Raw genomic sequence first — 16,862 nt, forward strand, 5'->3', positions numbered from 1 at the left:
TCTGGTTTAAACAGGCTCCTTTTAAAAGCGATTGAGCACGAAAAGAGTGGCTTTTATTCTCAATTGGACAATGTACTACACTATTGAAAATGCTGTTTTAATATTTGCAACAGTTGCCTGCTTTACGTCAGGTTGATATTGCATTTGCTGACAACATAGTTATACCATTATTCTGAAAACCTTACAAGACGCTTAACTACCTATCTCGTGCATGTTAATGTACCACGCGCCCGCCCTTGTATAGCCCAACGTCGAACAAATAGACCAAATAAGAAAAGTTTATGATCTATTTTTTTTTTTTCTTTTTTCTCTTTTCTTTTCTTTTCTTTTTCATTTTTTCGAATTGAAATTTATTTTTGAATTACACTAACAACGAGGATAAATTCAGCAATGATGAGCAGTGCTAACAACACGTTAATTTCTGTTTTGTACCACTGCTCATGCAACGGAGCAACGCAATCCCCCGGTGCTTTGGACACAGGTGTAAGAGTGAATTCAGAGGGAGAGGAAGCTGTAGTTCCCAAAGCCAGCAGCAATTCAGAGCTTGAGGCACAATTGAAGCTGCCTCTACAACCAAACTCCGAGCTCTTAGTGTTGCGAGCATCAGCAATCGAGAACCTGTACTATTGCGACGACTGTAGTGAGCTTCGGTGCAGCCGCTGTGTGATCGAAGAGCCCGCTGGCTATCACTGTCCGAACTGCCTGTTTGACGTGCCCACGGCCAGTGTTCGCTCTGAGAAAACTGTTGCGCGCGCAATTGTTTCCAGTGCCCTGTGTGCACCCATATGCTGTCTGTAGTTGAGAACGATACAGAGACCAAGCCTTTCAGCTTTGCGTGCTCTGTGTGTTATTGGGACTCGCGCGAGATCGGCTGGGAATTTGAAAAAGCCACTGGGATTTCTCCACAGATCGAGGCGATAAAGGCTAGCGATCAGCAGGCCAAGGAGTACACAAGCCTGCTGGAATACTGGCGCGCAGTGTATCGCATCTCAGCGACATCAGCACCGACGTCAACGTTGGGCGGACACTCAATGGCGGCGCATTAAAGTCGCGGTTTGGGCTGTCATCATCTTCTGGGCTGGCGGAAATTCCGTCTCAACAGCAGTCATACCTCCTTACCAGGCTGCCGGGTACATGGATACCGACCACACGCGAGTATCCCAACGGATGAATATTGAAAATGTTGACACTGTACCTCCGCTATCTGCAGATTTGACTAGTATTGAGCCGCAGCGGATCAGGCTGCATATGAAGCTCGCTAGACGCTGCCGCTCCTGCCATCACATCCTGATCAAACCCGAGAGCAAGGCACAGGCGACGCGCTTTAAAATCCAGCTGATGGCCGCCAACTTTTTACCGACAATCACATTGCCCAACAGGTTGTCTCCAAAAACCCTGTACTGTTGCCCGAGATGCCGCTGCGTGTTGGCAAAACAGTGCCGCTGGTCCTGCGATTTGCCAATCCACTGTACTCAGAGATGGGAGTGCTGTTGCTGCGTGCGCGCCTGAACAAGATGCCCATGTCGAGGTGGTGGCCCAGCAGTTTATGTTGGCGCCATTTACCGAGCTGTGGGAGTATGACGAGGATGAAGACGAGGATAGTGACGGAAGCAGCAGCGGCGAACGCTCTGCCGGAAGACAGCGCGGTATCGTTGATCGTCAGGGAAACAGGGTGGCTATTCAGCTCAATCTCACGCCAAAGGCAATCACAGATAACCTGACTGTACCGCTCTTTGTCACTTGTACGCATCAGGATGACATGGACATGGACACCGATGCTCCCGCATCTGCGCCCGCTGGCGGCGACTCTTCGCGTCGCACTGTTACCAACAAGTTCTGGGTTTACATATCTTTAGGACCAACTGCGCAATAACTAAACTCTAGCAATTTTAAAACATTGACCGCATTGGCAACTAATAAAATTTTTGATAACACATTTATAACTCCTCGTCATCCTCCGAATCGGATCCCTCCATGACAATGTCAGGGATCACGTTGTCATTATCGTCGCCCTCGTCGACAGGCGCGGCTGGCTTTTTGAGCGCCTGCTTGGTTTGCGCAGGCGCTGGCCTGGGCGTAATCGGCGTTACTGTCGGCTTGGGTGTAAATGTCGATGCGGGCGCCACTGCAGGTGCTGTCGGCATGTCAGCAGACAGTGCGGTCTGAGGCGAAAATGGGGCAAAAGAGAAGGCGGGTGCTTCAGGCTCCACTGCCTCAACAGAGGATGCGGCAGAAAAATCAACATGTACTGCGGCGGGTGTGTTTTCAACCGCTGTGGCAGCATGCGATTTGGGTGCACTACTCTGCTTGAATCTCTTGGTCTCAGATTCCACAGAATCGGCATCTTCGCTGATTAGCATGCCTGTCAATGCCGCGTCGATAGTGGCCTCGTCGCTGAAGATTGACCCGGCAATTAGGCCCTCAGCCTCAACGTTTTTCTCGGAATCTGGAGCCCGGAGCTGAGCAGGCAGTCGCGCATGCATCATAAGCTCAATCACGTCCAGCGCCTGTGCGCAGATACTGCGGACTTCCGGCGATGAGTCTGCCAGTCCGGCAGTGAATGTCGTCAATGCGTGGGGCAAAATGGCCCTATGCCAAGGATCGGGCGAGACAACAGACGCCTGAAGACACTTGTACAGTGCCACCTTGTACGGAGTGTCCGTCTGGCGGCAGGCGAAGGGCGACTCGTAGCTGCCGACCATGTCGAGCATCAGTAGGGTTAGGATCTGTCCATCCAGCTGCGTGCGCATAGTCGAGCTGATGGCCGTCGGGGTGTGGCGGAACAGCGCCATAATGGTTTCGAGCGCCGCAAGAACAACATCCGTCCAGTGAACCAGTGATGCCTGAATGTCGTCGTCGGTCATTAGTCCCTCGAGGGTACGAGCCCGGCCATTTCCGCCGCGTTTCCTCGATCCCGACGAGCTCAGGGCAGACGCCTGAGACGTGGCAGTGATGGCAGTCGTCTGTCGTTTGCTCTGCACGCTAATATCGCTGATAGCCAGCTCCAGCACCTCCTTAGGCAGGAATTCCACAAAGCCATAGTCATATGCCTCGACGTACAGCTGGATCAGCTTGTACAGAGCCACCTGGGTTGCGGGGCTGGCAATCTGCCTGTTGTTGATGACTGCCACGGTGCGTGCAACTCCCGACAGATATGGCAGCATGTAGTTACCCAGGGCCATGGACATTGTGGCCAGAATGCGGATAGAGGCACGTTGGATCTCAGGGGTCAGCATAGGGATCAAACTGAACTCGGTGCGGCTGGACTTGCTGTTGGCTACACGCATAGGGACCAGTGCTAGCTTCGACGCAAGAGCAACCAGTGCGTCGGCGGGAATCGGAAGGTCAACGCCAAACGGGCGCGTAAGCAGCGCAATAAGCAGGTCTGACATGGACGTAATCCGGTCAACCGCCTGCGGGATCGATACGGTAAAGTTGTCGGCAAATGGCGGCAGCTGGAAGCGCGACTGGCAGACTTTGGAGTCAGCCTGCATGGCGTTGTTGAACATTAAGTGGTCAATGCATGACTCAATTGTGCCCATGGCTTTCCTCGCGTAGTCGTACCAGCGCTCCTCGACAGTCATCTTGCCGCCAGCTGTGCTCAAGGACGCCAGACACTGAGCGGCCAGCGTGCACGTCTGCGGGTTCGGTCTGGACATAGCGCCGCTAAGAATTCTCAGGCACAGCGCCTCGGTCTTGTCGATCGATGGGCGGAACAGTGTGGGGAACCAGCTGGCTGAGCACATGAGTATTTCCAGCACAGTGTCAACCAGATCCGGATTCTTCTCTGCCAGATCCAAGATCGTCAGATTCATTTGCGGCACCTTCGCGCTGGCAATATCGCGGTGCAGTGCTGGCACTTCGCGCACAATATCCATAAACACCAGCAGCGTCTGCAAGGACGCCTGGTACACGGGGGTGATCTGTGTTTTGCTGATAATGTTGAGCAAGTTACTGGTCCATTCGGTCGCGTTGTCGAGCAGCAGCAGCGGCGACTGCAGCGCTGTGTGCTTCATCAGTAGGGCGCCGGCAAATCGGGTCTCCGAGCTTTTCTTTGCTTCCCTGGTCATGGAATTGATACGTTGCACCCACTTGTTCACCGCCACTGTGTACTTGTTTGCAATCTCCATGGTGATGCCTGGTTTGCCCAAGTAAGCAAACAGGTTTTGTGCGAGGATCGTGTCGACGACCAGCGCAATATTGGCCGTTACGGCGTCGGTGTTGGCCAAGTAAATGGTTGACAGGTGAGTAAGCGTGCGCTCGGCGCGCAAAACGTTGGCATCCATCCTGTGTTGTTGACTTTTTAAAAGATACAAAATTCAAAGTGTATATTGAAAAATATATATAGGTTTAGAAGGCAACAAGGAAAGAAAGAGAACATCAAAAACACGCTGGCAAAATTTGAGAAGAAAAAATAGCTGTAATTTGGCAATGCGCTTGATCACCTGATTTGGAGATCAAGTGATCTAGATGGCCAGATACCGAGTCCTGGCCTTGCGGTTGATAACGGCCATATTGTGGCGGCGACGGAGCCCCTGAAGCATCTTGATCTCGCTGGCCAGCTGTATACGGGAGCAGTTGAGGGCCTGCCGCAGCTCGTCGTGTTGAATTTTCTCCTGGTGTGTTATGATGCTGCCCAGTCGGGTGGCTTGATTGCGAACAGACAGCAAAAATTGCGACTCGAGGCTTTGAGTAGACAGCCTCAGTGAGTCCACATGTACCTGCTGCTTTTCGTACGAGTCCCGGAGGCCACCAAAGATGATGTGAGCAGCGACGTCTGTTGACATGTTTGAACTTTTTATATATGTATGGAATTGATTTTGGTGGTGATAGAGACAACAATATAGACAATGGGTTGCGCGGAATATGTTTATGTAAAAAATGATTAAGGGCTGTGACTCAGGTAACACGTTCCTGTCATTTTTGCCGTCCGCAATACTCTCGTATTTAAATACGTCGTGGTCGAGCAACAAAAAAATAACCAATATTATTAACCGTTTCATATATTTGAAGTGGTGCGATTGCTTGACCAAAGAACGTTTTGCCTTGTTATCCAGAACACAATATTCCAACAAAAATAGCGCTCATTTGAAAACGATGAATCAAACAGGAAACATGGGCATTTGTTGTGCATTCGCCACATAATTAAAGTGGAAATCTCTGTATGAATACATTGACGGCCCATTGTTTATTTTTAATACTAACAAAGCAGCAGCCACAATATTCTTGTGCCAGGTTCTTCGAGCGTCAGAAGTGCACACAGGCTTGGCCGTGTAAGAAATGCCAAACAATGTTGCAATGAACTGTTTGTGAAAATAAAAAGTTAACAAATAAAAAATCTGTCATTTCATGATCCAAGGTCCAAAACGTTGACAAAAACACCTTTCAATTCTTCATTACGTCAACTTCAAAATAATTTTAATAAATAAACAAGCCGAAACAAGTAACGATGACATCGGAGATTGTGTTCAGAACTATCAAAAGCAGTTGCGATTAGAGGCCCGAGTTTGCAGTCGAAATCGTGCATCACTTTGTTAGCTTTTTCTTTTCCCCCTACGCAGTTAATTCAACAGTAAGTATTACAGCTCAGCAGTGTCATTTGTCTTGGTTGCTTGCTGGCTTGGACGTTGACGATTGATATAAATGCAAAATATATCATGTGTGTGAACGTTTTCAGCGTCCAATTATAGATTGTTTGCGCAGAGAGGATCTAGCTGTATTCGAATTTTAGTAAACAAATGAAAATGTAAATGATTCAAGTTTTTAAACGCCACAAATTTGTGGCGTTTAATTCATCGCGCACATGGAAACTGATACTGAGAATGGCCCGACTAAACGGAAATTGTTTAGTATTTGCAGCACTGATAAGCTGGGCAATAGAATAATGAACGACTGGCAATTAGCTCAGCGGCGGCGCTTCGCAGACCCCTTTGGTGCAGATTCCTTCTCTCGAGAGATGGATCTCCGACGCTTTGAAGCAGATGCGTGTTTATCGGGTCTCTCGGCAGCGCCGCGCGACGAGCTACTGTCCTGGGCGCGACTGCCACGAACGCCTCTATCGCGAGACTCCTTATCGCGGGCATCTCTGTCTCTGTCTCTGTCTCTGTCTCTTTCTCTGTCCCTGCCACGGCGGTCAGGCCTTTTAGAATCGACATCCGCAGCACGATCGCGATCGGCTCTACCAGACTCACGGCCGGACTCACGACCCGACTCACGCGGGCGGTCGCGTTCACGGTCGTTACGAGAGCGGCTGCCGTTTCTGGAGGCGTCCCAGTCACGCGGGTTGCGTTGCTGAGAAGTGGAGCGGTCACGGTCAGACTCGTTGCCACGGTCGCTGTCGCGCCGATCACGCTGATCAGGAAGAGCGCGGTGCTGAATTTGCTGCTGTGGAGGTGGGGGTGGGCGCTGGTGCATGCCGTGCGGGCCACCTCCCTGTGCCTGCGGCATCTGCTGGCCGCGAGCAGCTGCCATTTGCATCTGCATGTGCATTTGCGGCGTCATGTTGGCATGTTTGGCATGTTTGGCATGTTCGGCATGTTGCGTTGCTGGCCTGGAGCCATACCTGGGGCAAAATTTCCAGGCGGGAAAAAGCCATGCATGCCCATAGGCATTTGCATCTGGTTAGGGTTTCTCGGCTGTACACCATCCTTCACATCGGCATTGTTTTCGCTGCCTTGCGGTCCTCCAGGCTGCTGCTGGACTGGGCGCATAAACGGCGGCCCGGTGCCGGCGGGTACATTCCCGAAAACATAGCGGGGTTGGGCATGCCTTGGGCGCCAGGCATCATCATCATTGCCGGTGGCATCATCTTGTACATGCCAAACTCAGTGCGCAGTTGCCTCTGCTTCATGCAGTATACCTTCCATGTTTCCTCATGGAATCCAAAGTTGAAGTAGTCCGTAATATCCGCCCCTGGCAACCGCCAAGGCTTCTCGTCCAGCATGTCGATGTCAATCTTGAACATGTCGATTTCTGTAGAAGAGGCACTGTCAGAAGGTCCAGCCGGTCCACTCCTCCAGCAAACAAAGCCTGCATGCTGGCGTCTCCGTCGGTTTTCGCCTTCTCGTCTGCTCCAGCTTCAGTTTCTGCGGCAGTAGCTACAGTGGGCTGGTTGTCAGCACCCGTTTTACCGGGCTCCAAAATAATCTCTAGGTCGTCGTCGCTGCTTTCACTGTCGCTGCTGTCACCACTTCGCTGCTGTCGCCCTTGGCGCTTTCTTCCTCGTCGTTGACATCGCTGCCTTCGCCGTTATGTTGACTGCCAGAGCCGTTCATGTCCACATCGCCACTTTGATCCACGTCGACATCAGCATCGGCTGCGGCTGCGGCTGCGGCTGTGTCGTCAGGAGCACCACTAAATTTAAACAATCAATTCGCCAATTAATACTTAATTCATTTGCGCGGGTTGCTTCCCCCCCTCAAAAAAAACACATTTATATATATTACGCATTGTTTACCTGTTGTCTTGATCCGCATTTAAGCTGTCACTTGCATTCAAGTCGCCATACAGGAATTCGTCCTCAGCATCCATATTATCCGACATTTTTATAGTTTAAAATAAATGAATGTGTTCAATGCGAAAAAAAACCAATTTATTTGCGACAGAAAGAAAAATGGAAAATGGAAAATATGAAAAAATAATGAAATGTGAAAAGGAATAGCGATCGAACCGTAAAATCAAGAAAATGCGGCAAAAATTGCGAACCTGACTGCGCATGAGCTGCCAAATAAATTAATTCCAGCAAAATGGCCATGTTTACGTTAAAAAATTTTCAATAGCCTTTTTTTTGTTCTTTGCTTCTTTGTTTTTCGAAATTATAATATTTTTTATTGACTTTGACTTTGAATATTTGTACTTTATATTTTTCACCTTGAGGAAATGGAGGACCATATCAACGTCGCCATTCGTGTGCGGCCGCTCAACCAGCGCGAGTTGCGCTCGTCGGCCACACCGTCTCTGACACAACAGCTACCCTGGTCAATCCAACGGGGCACAATCACCCAACGACTCTATTCCGACGGGCGTTCCACAAATGGCAACTCTTACACGTTTGGTACGTACTAAATTAACCCTTGAGCTTGTACAAATTCAACATTAATGGCCACCAGACTAAATAATAAGCAACACAATTTTTTGTTTCGCCTATAGACAGGGTCTTTGACCAGAAAGACACGACGCAGCAGGTCTACGACGATATTGTCAAGAATATTATCACATCTTCGATGGGCGGATTCAACGGCACGATTTTTGCTTACGGGCAGACGTCTTCAGGCAAGACACACACCATGTACGGCAGCGGCTCCGAACTAGGCATCATAAAGCTGGCTGTCAAAAACATGTTCTCTATCGTTGAAAACGACAGCAAGCGTGAGTATCTCGTGCGCGTATCTTTCCTTGAAATATACAACGAGGTCCTGCGTGATCTTCTCGAACCCACAAAGAACAATCTCAAGATTCATGAGAACGCCAAGCGGAGATTTTTGTCGGCGACCTCTCCGAGCACATTGTCTTTAATGCCGAGCAGGTCGAGGATATTTTGCTAAAGGGCGACAGAAACCGCCATATTGCCGGGACAAACATGAACGAACGAAGCAGCCGATCGCATACCATCTTCCGCATTGTCATCGAGAGCCGCGAAAAGGCAGATGTCGCGCCGGCAAATGGCACTGGAGTGTCTAGCCATCTGCCTGTCACACGCTCTCAGCGGCTGAGCACAGGCAGCACGGGAAGTGCTGCTGATTCAGCCGAGTTCACCGGCGCAGTCATGGTTTCTGCCTTAACCTGGTTGATCTGGCGGGCTCGGAGCGCGTGGGCCAGACTGGCGCTGAGGGTCAGCGTTTGAAGGAGGGCGCGCACATCAACAAGTCGCTTCTATCCCTCGGAACGGTCATTGCGCGTCTTTCGGAGGACGGCGGCGACCGCGGCCACATTCCGTACCGCGACTCTAAACTCACCCGCATCCTCCAGCCCTCCATCGGCGGAAACGCCAAGACGCTGATCATATGCACAATCACGCCGTCGCCCGACTACGTTGACGAAGCTGTATCGACGCTCAAGTTTGCCTCGCGTGCTAAGACCATCCAGAACAAGCCCGAGGTCAACGAAGAGCTTCGTGGGGACGCCCTCCTGCGCCGCCTTAAGCGTGCCAGTGAGCTCGAGAAAGAGATTGCGCAGATGAAGGAGATTGAGCGCAAGAAGATCAAGATCGAGGCGGACAACGAGTCACTGCTGCGCCAGCTGTTCAAGTCGCAGAGAGAGCGCGAGAGGCTGCAGAAAGAGCTCGAGTTGCAGCAAAATAACGTATTTTTGCCTCGCGCAACTGCTGACAACAAGGACCCAGCGGACAACTCTGCCCAAATTCGCCGACAGACCTGGTTCTCTGGGTTGCAGAGGCCTGTTGGCGATGGGCCCTGGACCTCGCCCGCGCTGGCGCCTGCGTCTGGCGGGCTGATGGATCTTGATGGCGAGGCCGATCCCCTACAGGGCCAGGCATTCATTAGAATCACACGCGAGATACACCAGAACGCGCTCGACCGCGTGAGCGAGCTGGAGCTTGCTAACGATGCCATACAGCAGCAACGCAACGAGGTGACCAAGGGCAGCAAGGAGATGGAGGATACGATTCAGCGGTACATGCGCGAGTACAACCTTCTTCTGTCGACGCTTAACCAGCTGGCCGCGGCCGACGTGATCCCGCCATCACCCGCCAAGCACGACGCCCCCAGCTCGTCGCAGCCGCCGCGTGAGCTGGTGCAGATTCGGCGCAAGCTACGCGCTCTGATGACTACCATAGATGCCTCACAGCGCATGTGCCTCAAGTTTCGCTCACAGCGCCCTGAGGCCGAGTTCCTGGAGCTGGAGCTGCAGGCCACGCGCGAAACGCTGCTGCAAAAGGAGGAGCAGCTGATAGAGGTCTTGCGCGAATCGGACGAAGTGTTTTCGAAGCTCAGCGAGGCCGAGTCTGAATCGGCCGCCAGTGAGCAGACATGCCAGGAGTTGCGCGATGAGTGACAGGTGCTGGAGAGCTACAGTCAGCCATGACGAGAGAGCGAGATGAGGCGTGATAATGCTGGAGTTTGAGCGCAACCAATTTGCTGGCAAGCTCCGTGCCCAATCGGCCGAGGCAGAGTCGCGCATGGAGAACGCTGTGAGCGCACTGAATTCGGAAAACAGTAAGCTGCAGGACAGGCTTTCAGAGCTCACGCGCGACACCAATGCCGCTAGGGCTGGGTTTTCCGAACGCGAGGCGAAATTGGCCGCCGAGCTTGATTCTGCACGTGCAGCCGTGATCGAAAGCCAAGCCAGGATGGCGAGTTTGGAAGGTCAATTGGCCGCTGCCGTGTCGGAGGTGAATTCTCTGACAGCCAATGCAAGCTTTTGGAGAAAACAGCGCCGAGGCCGCCGAGGCCAAGCTGAAATTGCCCGGCTCGAGACTTCAGTTGCCAGCTTGCTCACGGAGCGCTCTACACTCTTGGAAAATGCATGCGACCTTCAAGCACAGGTCGCCAACCACGAGTCCACGATCGGCGACAAGACCAAGGAGAACGAGCAGTTGCGCAATCAGATCACCCAGCTGACAACCTCCATGTCGACGCTTGAGCTCAAGATTGCTGATTCAACTTCCACGCACCAGACTGCAATCGACGGCCACAAGTCCAAGCTGGCAATGATACAGGTGAGCCACAACGACGAGAAGCGGCATCTGGAGTCTCAGATCTCCGAGAATATTGTAGCCATTGAATTGCTGCAGACAGAGGTGCAGGGCCTTTGTGGCAGGCTCCAGGAGGCCGATCCGTGAACGTGCGTGTGGCAGACGACCTAGCTCGCGCCAACGACTTGTCTGCTGCTCTTCCAGGGATGGCCGCCGAGACATCCAAGCTCAAAGGCGAGCTGGTTGCAATGCATACTGCACGCAACCTGCTTACTGTAGAGCTTGATAAGAAGCAAGCGGAACTCAGTGCGGTTGACGGTGAGCGTGGCCGCGCCATCGCCAAGATCGAGGAGCTGGAGTCGCAAAGCGCCGATGTCTGGGACCGAGTGTCTGAGCTCACTGTTGCGAACAACAACTTTAGTGCCAGCCTTCTCCAGTCTGAACAAGCGGTCGCTGAGAAAACGACGCAAATCAGCGCGCTCGAATCGGCAGTAGCAGGGACAGAGTCCCAAATCACGTCTCTGAAGCAGAAATTAGACCAACTCAACAGGGAGCAATCAGAGGCATCAGTCGAGGCTGTTGCTCGGGCGGCTGCAGCTCAGCAGGCGCTTGAGCAGCACAAGGCTCATACGAGGCTTGAGCAAGCAGAGTGGGAGTCGCGGCTGGCCGAGGCGAACTCGCAGCGGGGTGCTGCCGAACAGCAGCTGCACACCGCGACTGCTCGCTACGAAAAACAGCTCGACGAGATTCGGGTGCGCGAACATAATGCAGTCGACCACGCCAAGCAGCTGGAATCCAGTCTTGAATCCTTGCGCTCGCAGGTGGATAGTCTGCGCGAGGACCTGAATGCGACCAACCAGAGCAAGAGCGCTGTAGCTGAGCTCAATGCCGAACTTGGTAAGCAACTTGAGGCTAAATTAACCTGCTTGCAGGAGCTTGAGGTGCGGTCAGAGTCACTGGAAAGCATCCTGGCCACAGCCACCCACACGATTTCGAGTGTGCGCGATGAGATTGCGCGCAAACAGGCTGCTTGGGAGCAAGAGCGCAGCGGTATGCAGTCCCAGATTGCGCAGCTGCAAGCCGATATCGCTTCAAGTCGCTCGCTATCTGAACAGAAGCACGAGTCATACCAGAATGATATTGCCGAGCTGAGGACAAAGTTCCAAGAGGCTGTGGGCAAGGCTGACCAACTGCAGCTGCAGATTGCTGAGAACGAGCGTGTCGAGGCCGATGTGCGAGCCCAGCTGGCCAACCAGAGCCAGGCTCATGAGGTACTGGTGGCAGAGCTGCGCTCAGATATTGGGCAGCTCGAGTGCAAGGCCCTGGATCGACACGAAGAGGCCCAGAACGCCGCCATTGCTGCGGATCGGGCGTGCAAGTCCTTGGAGGCGCACCTGAGCGAGCTTGATGCCAAGTGTGAAGACACGAACCGTGCACTTCTGGAAGCCGAGCACAGCCGTGATGCGCTTTCGGCCGAACTCCAGAGCCAAATGATGCTGGTCGACACCCTCTCTCTGTCTGCTGGAGACTCGGCGAAGCAACTTGGCCAGATGCAAGCGTCACACAATTCGGAAGTCGCCACGCTGGAGCTGCAAATCAGGGGGTTGACTGTCGGTAAGGAGCACTTGCTTCAAGAGGCTGCGGAGTCCCGGGCACAGGCGGAGTCGACTGCTGCCGAAGTGCGTGACCTGAACGCGGCGAAGTCGAGTGCCGAGGCCCGGTGTGCAGCCCTGGATTCACAACGCGCCTCTGCTGTATCCGAACTGGCAACAGTGCGCGCGGAGCTCGAGTCTTTAGTCGCCAACTACGACTCGGAAAAGCACCAAGCTGCGCAGCACATCCAGCTTGCAGAATCACTCCAGATGCAGCTCGACGAGTTCCAGCGCAGAGCAAGCGAGCAACAGCAGCTGGTGGAAAGCCTGCAGATGGATGTTCAGCGTGTTTCAGCAGACCGTACTGCCGCCCAAGACGAGGCTAACGCCGCACAAGCGACTGTCAGGAAGGAGACTGCCGCTTTTAAGGACTTGCTCGACGACCAGCGCAGTGAGTGTGCCTTTACAAGGCACAATTAGAAGATTTGGTGAGTCGTAGGGATCACGCCCTGGCGCAGGTTTCGGACTTGCAAGCCGCGTTAGAGAAGGTTTTGGGCACAGAGAGGGCTTCTGCCGAAAAACTGGCCAGCCTCGATGCAGAGATCGCGAATCAGAAAGAATTGCTCACCGCTGCGCGCGAACTGTCTGCGCAGGCCGATGAGCGGTCGGCTTTTTTGGAGCAGAATGCGGCTACTCGCATTTGTGAGTTGGAGAGCGAGGTCCGGCATCTGTGTGAGCAAGCATCTGCAAAATCAGCTGAGACCATGTCGCTATCAGCCAAGCTCGACGATGCTACAAAAAGCACTGCCACGATGCTTGCTGCCGAGGAGAAGCTCACCGCCGAGCGCACTCGTCTGCAGTTTGACTACGAGATGTTGGCGAAACGGGCCGAGAAGTCACAAGCGCGACTCGAGCAGGAGGTATCTGAGATCAGGGTTGAGCTCAGCAGCAAGGACATTATCATCCAGGGCCTGGAGTCAGCACTCGAGGGTGCGAACGCCTCTATCTGGCTTCGCAGACCAGGGCACAAGACGAGGCGCGCACTGCAATCGCAGATCTGGAGCAGCAGGTTGTGACGCTGGAAGAGGCCCTTGCAGAGGCGCAATCGCTAATTGATAACAACTCCGATGTTGCGTCGCTGGCTGAGGAGCGCGATCAGGCACAGGCAGCCGTCCAGACGCTCAAGTCGATGATGACCGAGCTGGCGCAGGTCAAGAATGACGAAATCGCCGAACTCGAGGACAAGCTAGCGCAGCAGGAGGAGACGCTTGAGGCCAGTATCCGCGAGGCACTGGAAAAGGATGAGGCCATCCAGTTGTCAAAGAACTGCCACCACTCACCTTGAGCGGGCCACCAAGGCCGAGGAGAGGTTGAATAGTGCACTGCTCGGCAGAACACAAGATGTTGACCGGCTTACCAGCGAGCGCGATGCTCTTACTGCCAAGCTTGAGTCCGCACAGCATACGGCAGCCGAGACGCAGCAACGCCATTCGGAAGCCGAATCAGACCTGTCCCGGCTGCGGCTGGAGGCTGAGAGCCACAAACAAGCTGAGTCTGATCTCAAGAAGGACCTTGATCGGATGGCAGGCGATCTGGAAAAGGCCCGTGCTGAGGCCATAGCCGCAGCCAAGCAGGCGAGCTCTGAGATGACAAGCTTGCTGCGCACAGACCTTACGGCTGTTGTCAAGGAGCTGTCACTGCTGACGGCTGCAAGATGGGTCCTCTGCCAGCGCCTGCTGCTGAAGACAGCTTTGCCGGTTGCACGGAGCTGCTGGAGACCGCCCGCACTCTTATTTCTGCTGCTTCCAAAGCCAGGCCCGCAGTGACAACCGACACATCTTCCGCGGAGTTGCACACACTGAAGCAAGAAGTCGAGAGGCTGCAGACGCTTAGCGACAAGCTGGAGAAGAAGAACGCCAAATTGCGCGACGTATACAAGTCCGATATGACCGAGCTAAACGACGAGGAGGAGAAGCAGCGGAAGCGCGCCGAGATGCTGTCGGCAGAACTTAGCGAGAGCGCCCAGAAGCTGCAAGCAACAGAGAAAAGCTCGTGGGCGTCAGCGCCGAGCTCAACAAGCAACACGCGCAGCGACTTGAACTTGAAAGCGCAGTGACGCGACTCATGGCCGCGAGCGTTGCTACCCAGCAGAACAAGCCATCAGATGCGCTGCTTTCGGCTGTGGACCCGACATCGCCCTATATCCCCGCTTGCGATAACGGAAGCAACAACGAAAACGCCAATCTGACGCCCAGCCGGTCAAAGGCCGCGATGACTCGTTTGGCGTCGCAGCGCACTCCCCTGAAGGCGGATAACAAGCGAGTTCACGTTACGCCCAAGCCTGAAGCAATGCTGTCGCCCATTTCATCGAGCGCGCTGAACACACGGACTGCCTTGCCGACCGCCGTCTTCCAGGAAGACAGCCAACTAACCAGCAGGTACCCAACTCGCAAGCGCATTGCGGCCGCCGATGAAAATGACCCTGCCGCGCCGGAATCGGCTGCGTCCAAGGCCGAGACATTGCGTGCGCGCAGCACGTACGGCGATCGTCGTCGGAATCGTCGAAATCAGCCGGCCGCTCACAGCGATGGTCTGGACGAACAAGCTGCCGAGCAGTGCGCTCAGCAGTAAAGTGCTGCAATAGTGATAATGATTTTTAATTTATAAAAATGGAAATTGGATGGTATATATTGATAAAGTTTGTTGTTTAAATTGACAATTGCACGCGTTTACATGTGGCCATCGTCCACGACAGCCTGCAGTTCGCCATCGACGACGCCCAAGTGAAGGATGCGGTTCCCGCTCTGGCACACCGGGTCTACGTGTTTGCCGACGATGACGCCGTCTTGAGGGGCATAGTACTCTTCCTCAATGTCGCCAAACACGTTGTGGACTGTGGCAATCAGGTCGCCCGCACGCACCCATGCGGCGAGCTCAGGATGCACGGTAAGAATGCCTCCAGACTTTGCAAAGATCCAGTAACTGCGTGAGCACACAACCGGCTCGTACTCCGTCAGACGCTCCTCGTCAGGAAGCATGTTCATTTGGGCGAGGATATTGGTGACCCCAATGAGGGCGTTCCTGCCATACGTCTCGTTGAAGGTCGACGGATCTCCGATTTCGACGGTAATGGCCGGAATGCCAAGATCCACAGCAGCACCGCGCATCGAGCCCTTGGGACTTGTGTTGTGCACAATGATCTGTGGGTTCTGCAGCCGCGCCATGCGCGCAGTGCGTGGGTCGCGCAGGTTGGCGCGGACATAGAGCGAATTGATCCGGCCGCGGGACGCCGTGTGCAGATCAACGAGGTACTCGAAATGGCGGACAATGCGCTGGATCAAGTTGTGCGCGTAGACTTGGGGACCCGAGCCATTAGGCTTTCCGGGCATTACGCGGTTGAGGTCGGTGCCGTCACTGTAGCCGCGCTGCGATAGGAGGTATCCGGGAGAGTTGCTCACAGGCACGGCAACCAGAATGCCGTGCAGCGTCTGTGGGTCCAGCTCCCTGAACAGCTTGTGGATTAGTGGGATGCCGTTGAGCTCGTTGCCATGCAGCGCGGCGGTGATGCCAACAATGGGCCCCTCCATGGTGCCCTTGGCAATCATGACGGGCACACGGATCGGCAGGCCCATTCCGTCCTCGGCCAGGGCAACCCACACGCGCGATATCTTGCCAATGGGGAACGTGTTCAAGTCCAACTCGCTGACAGTGGCGGTGGGCGAGGTTATTTCTCGCACGCTTGTCTTGGATGGGTTATCGACAAGGGATTTTGGGGCGACGGGGATGGCTGTGCAGCGGCGCCAGACAGCGCGGGCCTTGTGCAGCGGCACTTGGTCGCTGGTAAGACTCGCGAAGGACATGGTGGCCAACGTGGGCCACATGGTCTGTGCCAGCGACTGTCCTGAAATCAAGTCAGCCTTTTCAAGTACCCTGCGGCACGCCATGACGTTGGTCTGCGCAAAATCGTTGAGGATTTCGAGCTGTGACAGCAGGAGACCAAATTCAGATTTCCACGTATGACATCTGCCTCGGGCATGCTCGGCACCCATTGGGCCTCGAGAGTAGCCAGTTTTTTGCAAGCGTCGGCCTGTTGATCCTCGTACCGCGCATTGACCTTGCTGCTCTCGGCACAAAAAGCGAGCGGAACTGTCAAAGCTCTCAGAGGTGTCTAAAATACACCAAGAACAAGAAAAGTGCATTTACAATGAGCTCATTAGTTGTTTTTACTATTAGACTGTATGTGTGTTTACGGAGCAGCTGTAGTACGCTGGCTTACCCTGCTTGGCGGCGTACAGAACACGCTTAAGCGTTATGTAGTCCAAGTAATATGCGGCCCACGATGGAACAGATTGTAAAGATATTTGCTGTTCAAACTTCATTATTATTGTTTTATGCTTTAATGTATTAAAGATGTAATATACACAAGCTGGTTGAAAAGCAACACTTTAGTAAATAGAAAATGAGATAAAGTGAAAGAAAAATGCAATCTTCTGCAGCAAACATTGATATTTTATACCAGTTTTCAAAGGAAGCAAGATTCCTGGTTGAGCGAAAACAGAAACAATGCCAGCAAAAAAATTGCATATGTAAATGGCTTTTAATGTCTTGCCAAACTAAAA

General features: G+C 53.3%; 5 protein-coding genes across 5 annotated transcripts; 1 reads left to right on the plus strand and 4 right to left on the minus strand.

The window, feature by feature from the left end:
- The first annotated feature begins 323 nt into the window (after positions 1–323).
- On the plus strand, positions 324–1,931 carry BX661DRAFT_181266 (dynactin p62 family-domain-containing protein). The gene is given in 5 exon segments (XM_051535660.1): positions 324–744; positions 768–846; positions 1,049–1,402; positions 1,438–1,497; positions 1,515–1,931. The coding sequence occupies 5 exon segments, from the start codon at positions 391–393 to the stop codon at positions 1,871–1,873; spliced, it is 1,206 nt and encodes a 401-aa protein (XP_051392046.1). The 5' UTR covers positions 324–390; the 3' UTR covers positions 1,874–1,931.
- Positions 1,932–4,359, minus strand: BX661DRAFT_181267 (rRNA processing/ribosome biogenesis-domain-containing protein). The gene has a single exon (XM_051535661.1). The coding sequence runs from the start codon at positions 4,284–4,286 to the stop codon at positions 1,938–1,940; it is 2,349 nt and encodes a 782-aa protein (XP_051392047.1). The 5' UTR covers positions 4,287–4,359; the 3' UTR covers positions 1,932–1,937.
- A 1,545-nt stretch (positions 4,360–5,904) lies between these two features.
- Positions 5,905–6,501, minus strand: BX661DRAFT_197841 (uncharacterized protein; the record flags this gene model as incomplete). Its single annotated transcript, XM_051538174.1, has 1 exon — positions 5,905–6,501. The coding sequence occupies one exon, from the start codon at positions 6,499–6,501 to the stop codon at positions 5,905–5,907; it is 597 nt and encodes a 198-aa protein (XP_051392048.1).
- A 148-nt stretch (positions 6,502–6,649) lies between these two features.
- BX661DRAFT_197842 (Fip1 motif-domain-containing protein) lies at positions 6,650–7,542 on the minus strand (the record flags this gene model as incomplete). The annotated part of the gene is made up of 4 exons (XM_051538175.1): positions 6,650–6,955; positions 6,988–7,146; positions 7,188–7,333; positions 7,488–7,542. The coding sequence occupies 4 exons, from the start codon at positions 7,540–7,542 to the stop codon at positions 6,650–6,652; spliced, it is 666 nt and encodes a 221-aa protein (XP_051392049.1).
- Positions 7,543–14,924: 7,382 nt separating this feature from the next.
- On the minus strand, positions 14,925–16,750 carry BX661DRAFT_204885 (uncharacterized protein). Its single transcript, XM_051538576.1, has 2 exons — positions 16,520–16,750; positions 14,925–16,411 (listed from the first exon to the last, which is right to left on the minus strand). Exons 1-2 carry the CDS (start codon positions 16,620–16,622, stop codon positions 14,973–14,975), a joined length of 1,542 nt encoding a protein of 513 aa, XP_051392050.1. The 5' UTR covers positions 16,623–16,750; the 3' UTR covers positions 14,925–14,972.
- Between the last annotated feature and the right edge of the window lie 112 nt (positions 16,751–16,862).

The sequence above is a fragment of the Kickxella alabastrina genome (genome assembly GCF_025024165.1).
Source record: "Kickxella alabastrina strain RSA 675 chromosome Unknown BX661scaffold_9, whole genome shotgun sequence".
Lineage (NCBI taxonomy): Eukaryota > Fungi > Kickxellomycota > Kickxellomycetes > Kickxellales > Kickxellaceae > Kickxella > Kickxella alabastrina.

Coding starts and splice junctions, on each gene's coding strand:
- BX661DRAFT_181266 (XM_051535660.1), top strand. CDS start 391: ATGATGAGCAGTGCTAACAACACGTTAATTTCTGTTTTGTACCACTGC. Junction 847..1,048: donor CAGCTTTGCGTGCTCTGTGT/GTTATTGGGACT, acceptor GGCGCATTAAAG/TCGCGGTTTGGGCTGTCATC. Junction 1,403..1,437: donor GTCTCCAAAAACCCTGTACT/GTTGCCCGAGAT, acceptor TTGGCAAAACAG/TGCCGCTGGTCCTGCGATTT.
- BX661DRAFT_181267 (XM_051535661.1), bottom strand. CDS start 4,286: ATGGATGCCAACGTTTTGCGCGCCGAGCGCACGCTTACTCACCTGTCA.
- BX661DRAFT_204885 (XM_051538576.1), bottom strand. CDS start 16,622: ATGAAGTTTGAACAGCAAATATCTTTACAATCTGTTCCATCGTGGGCC. Junction 16,412..16,519: donor TCTGTACGCCGCCAAGCAGG/GTAAGCCAGCGT, acceptor GGTGTATTTTAG/ACACCTCTGAGAGCTTTGAC.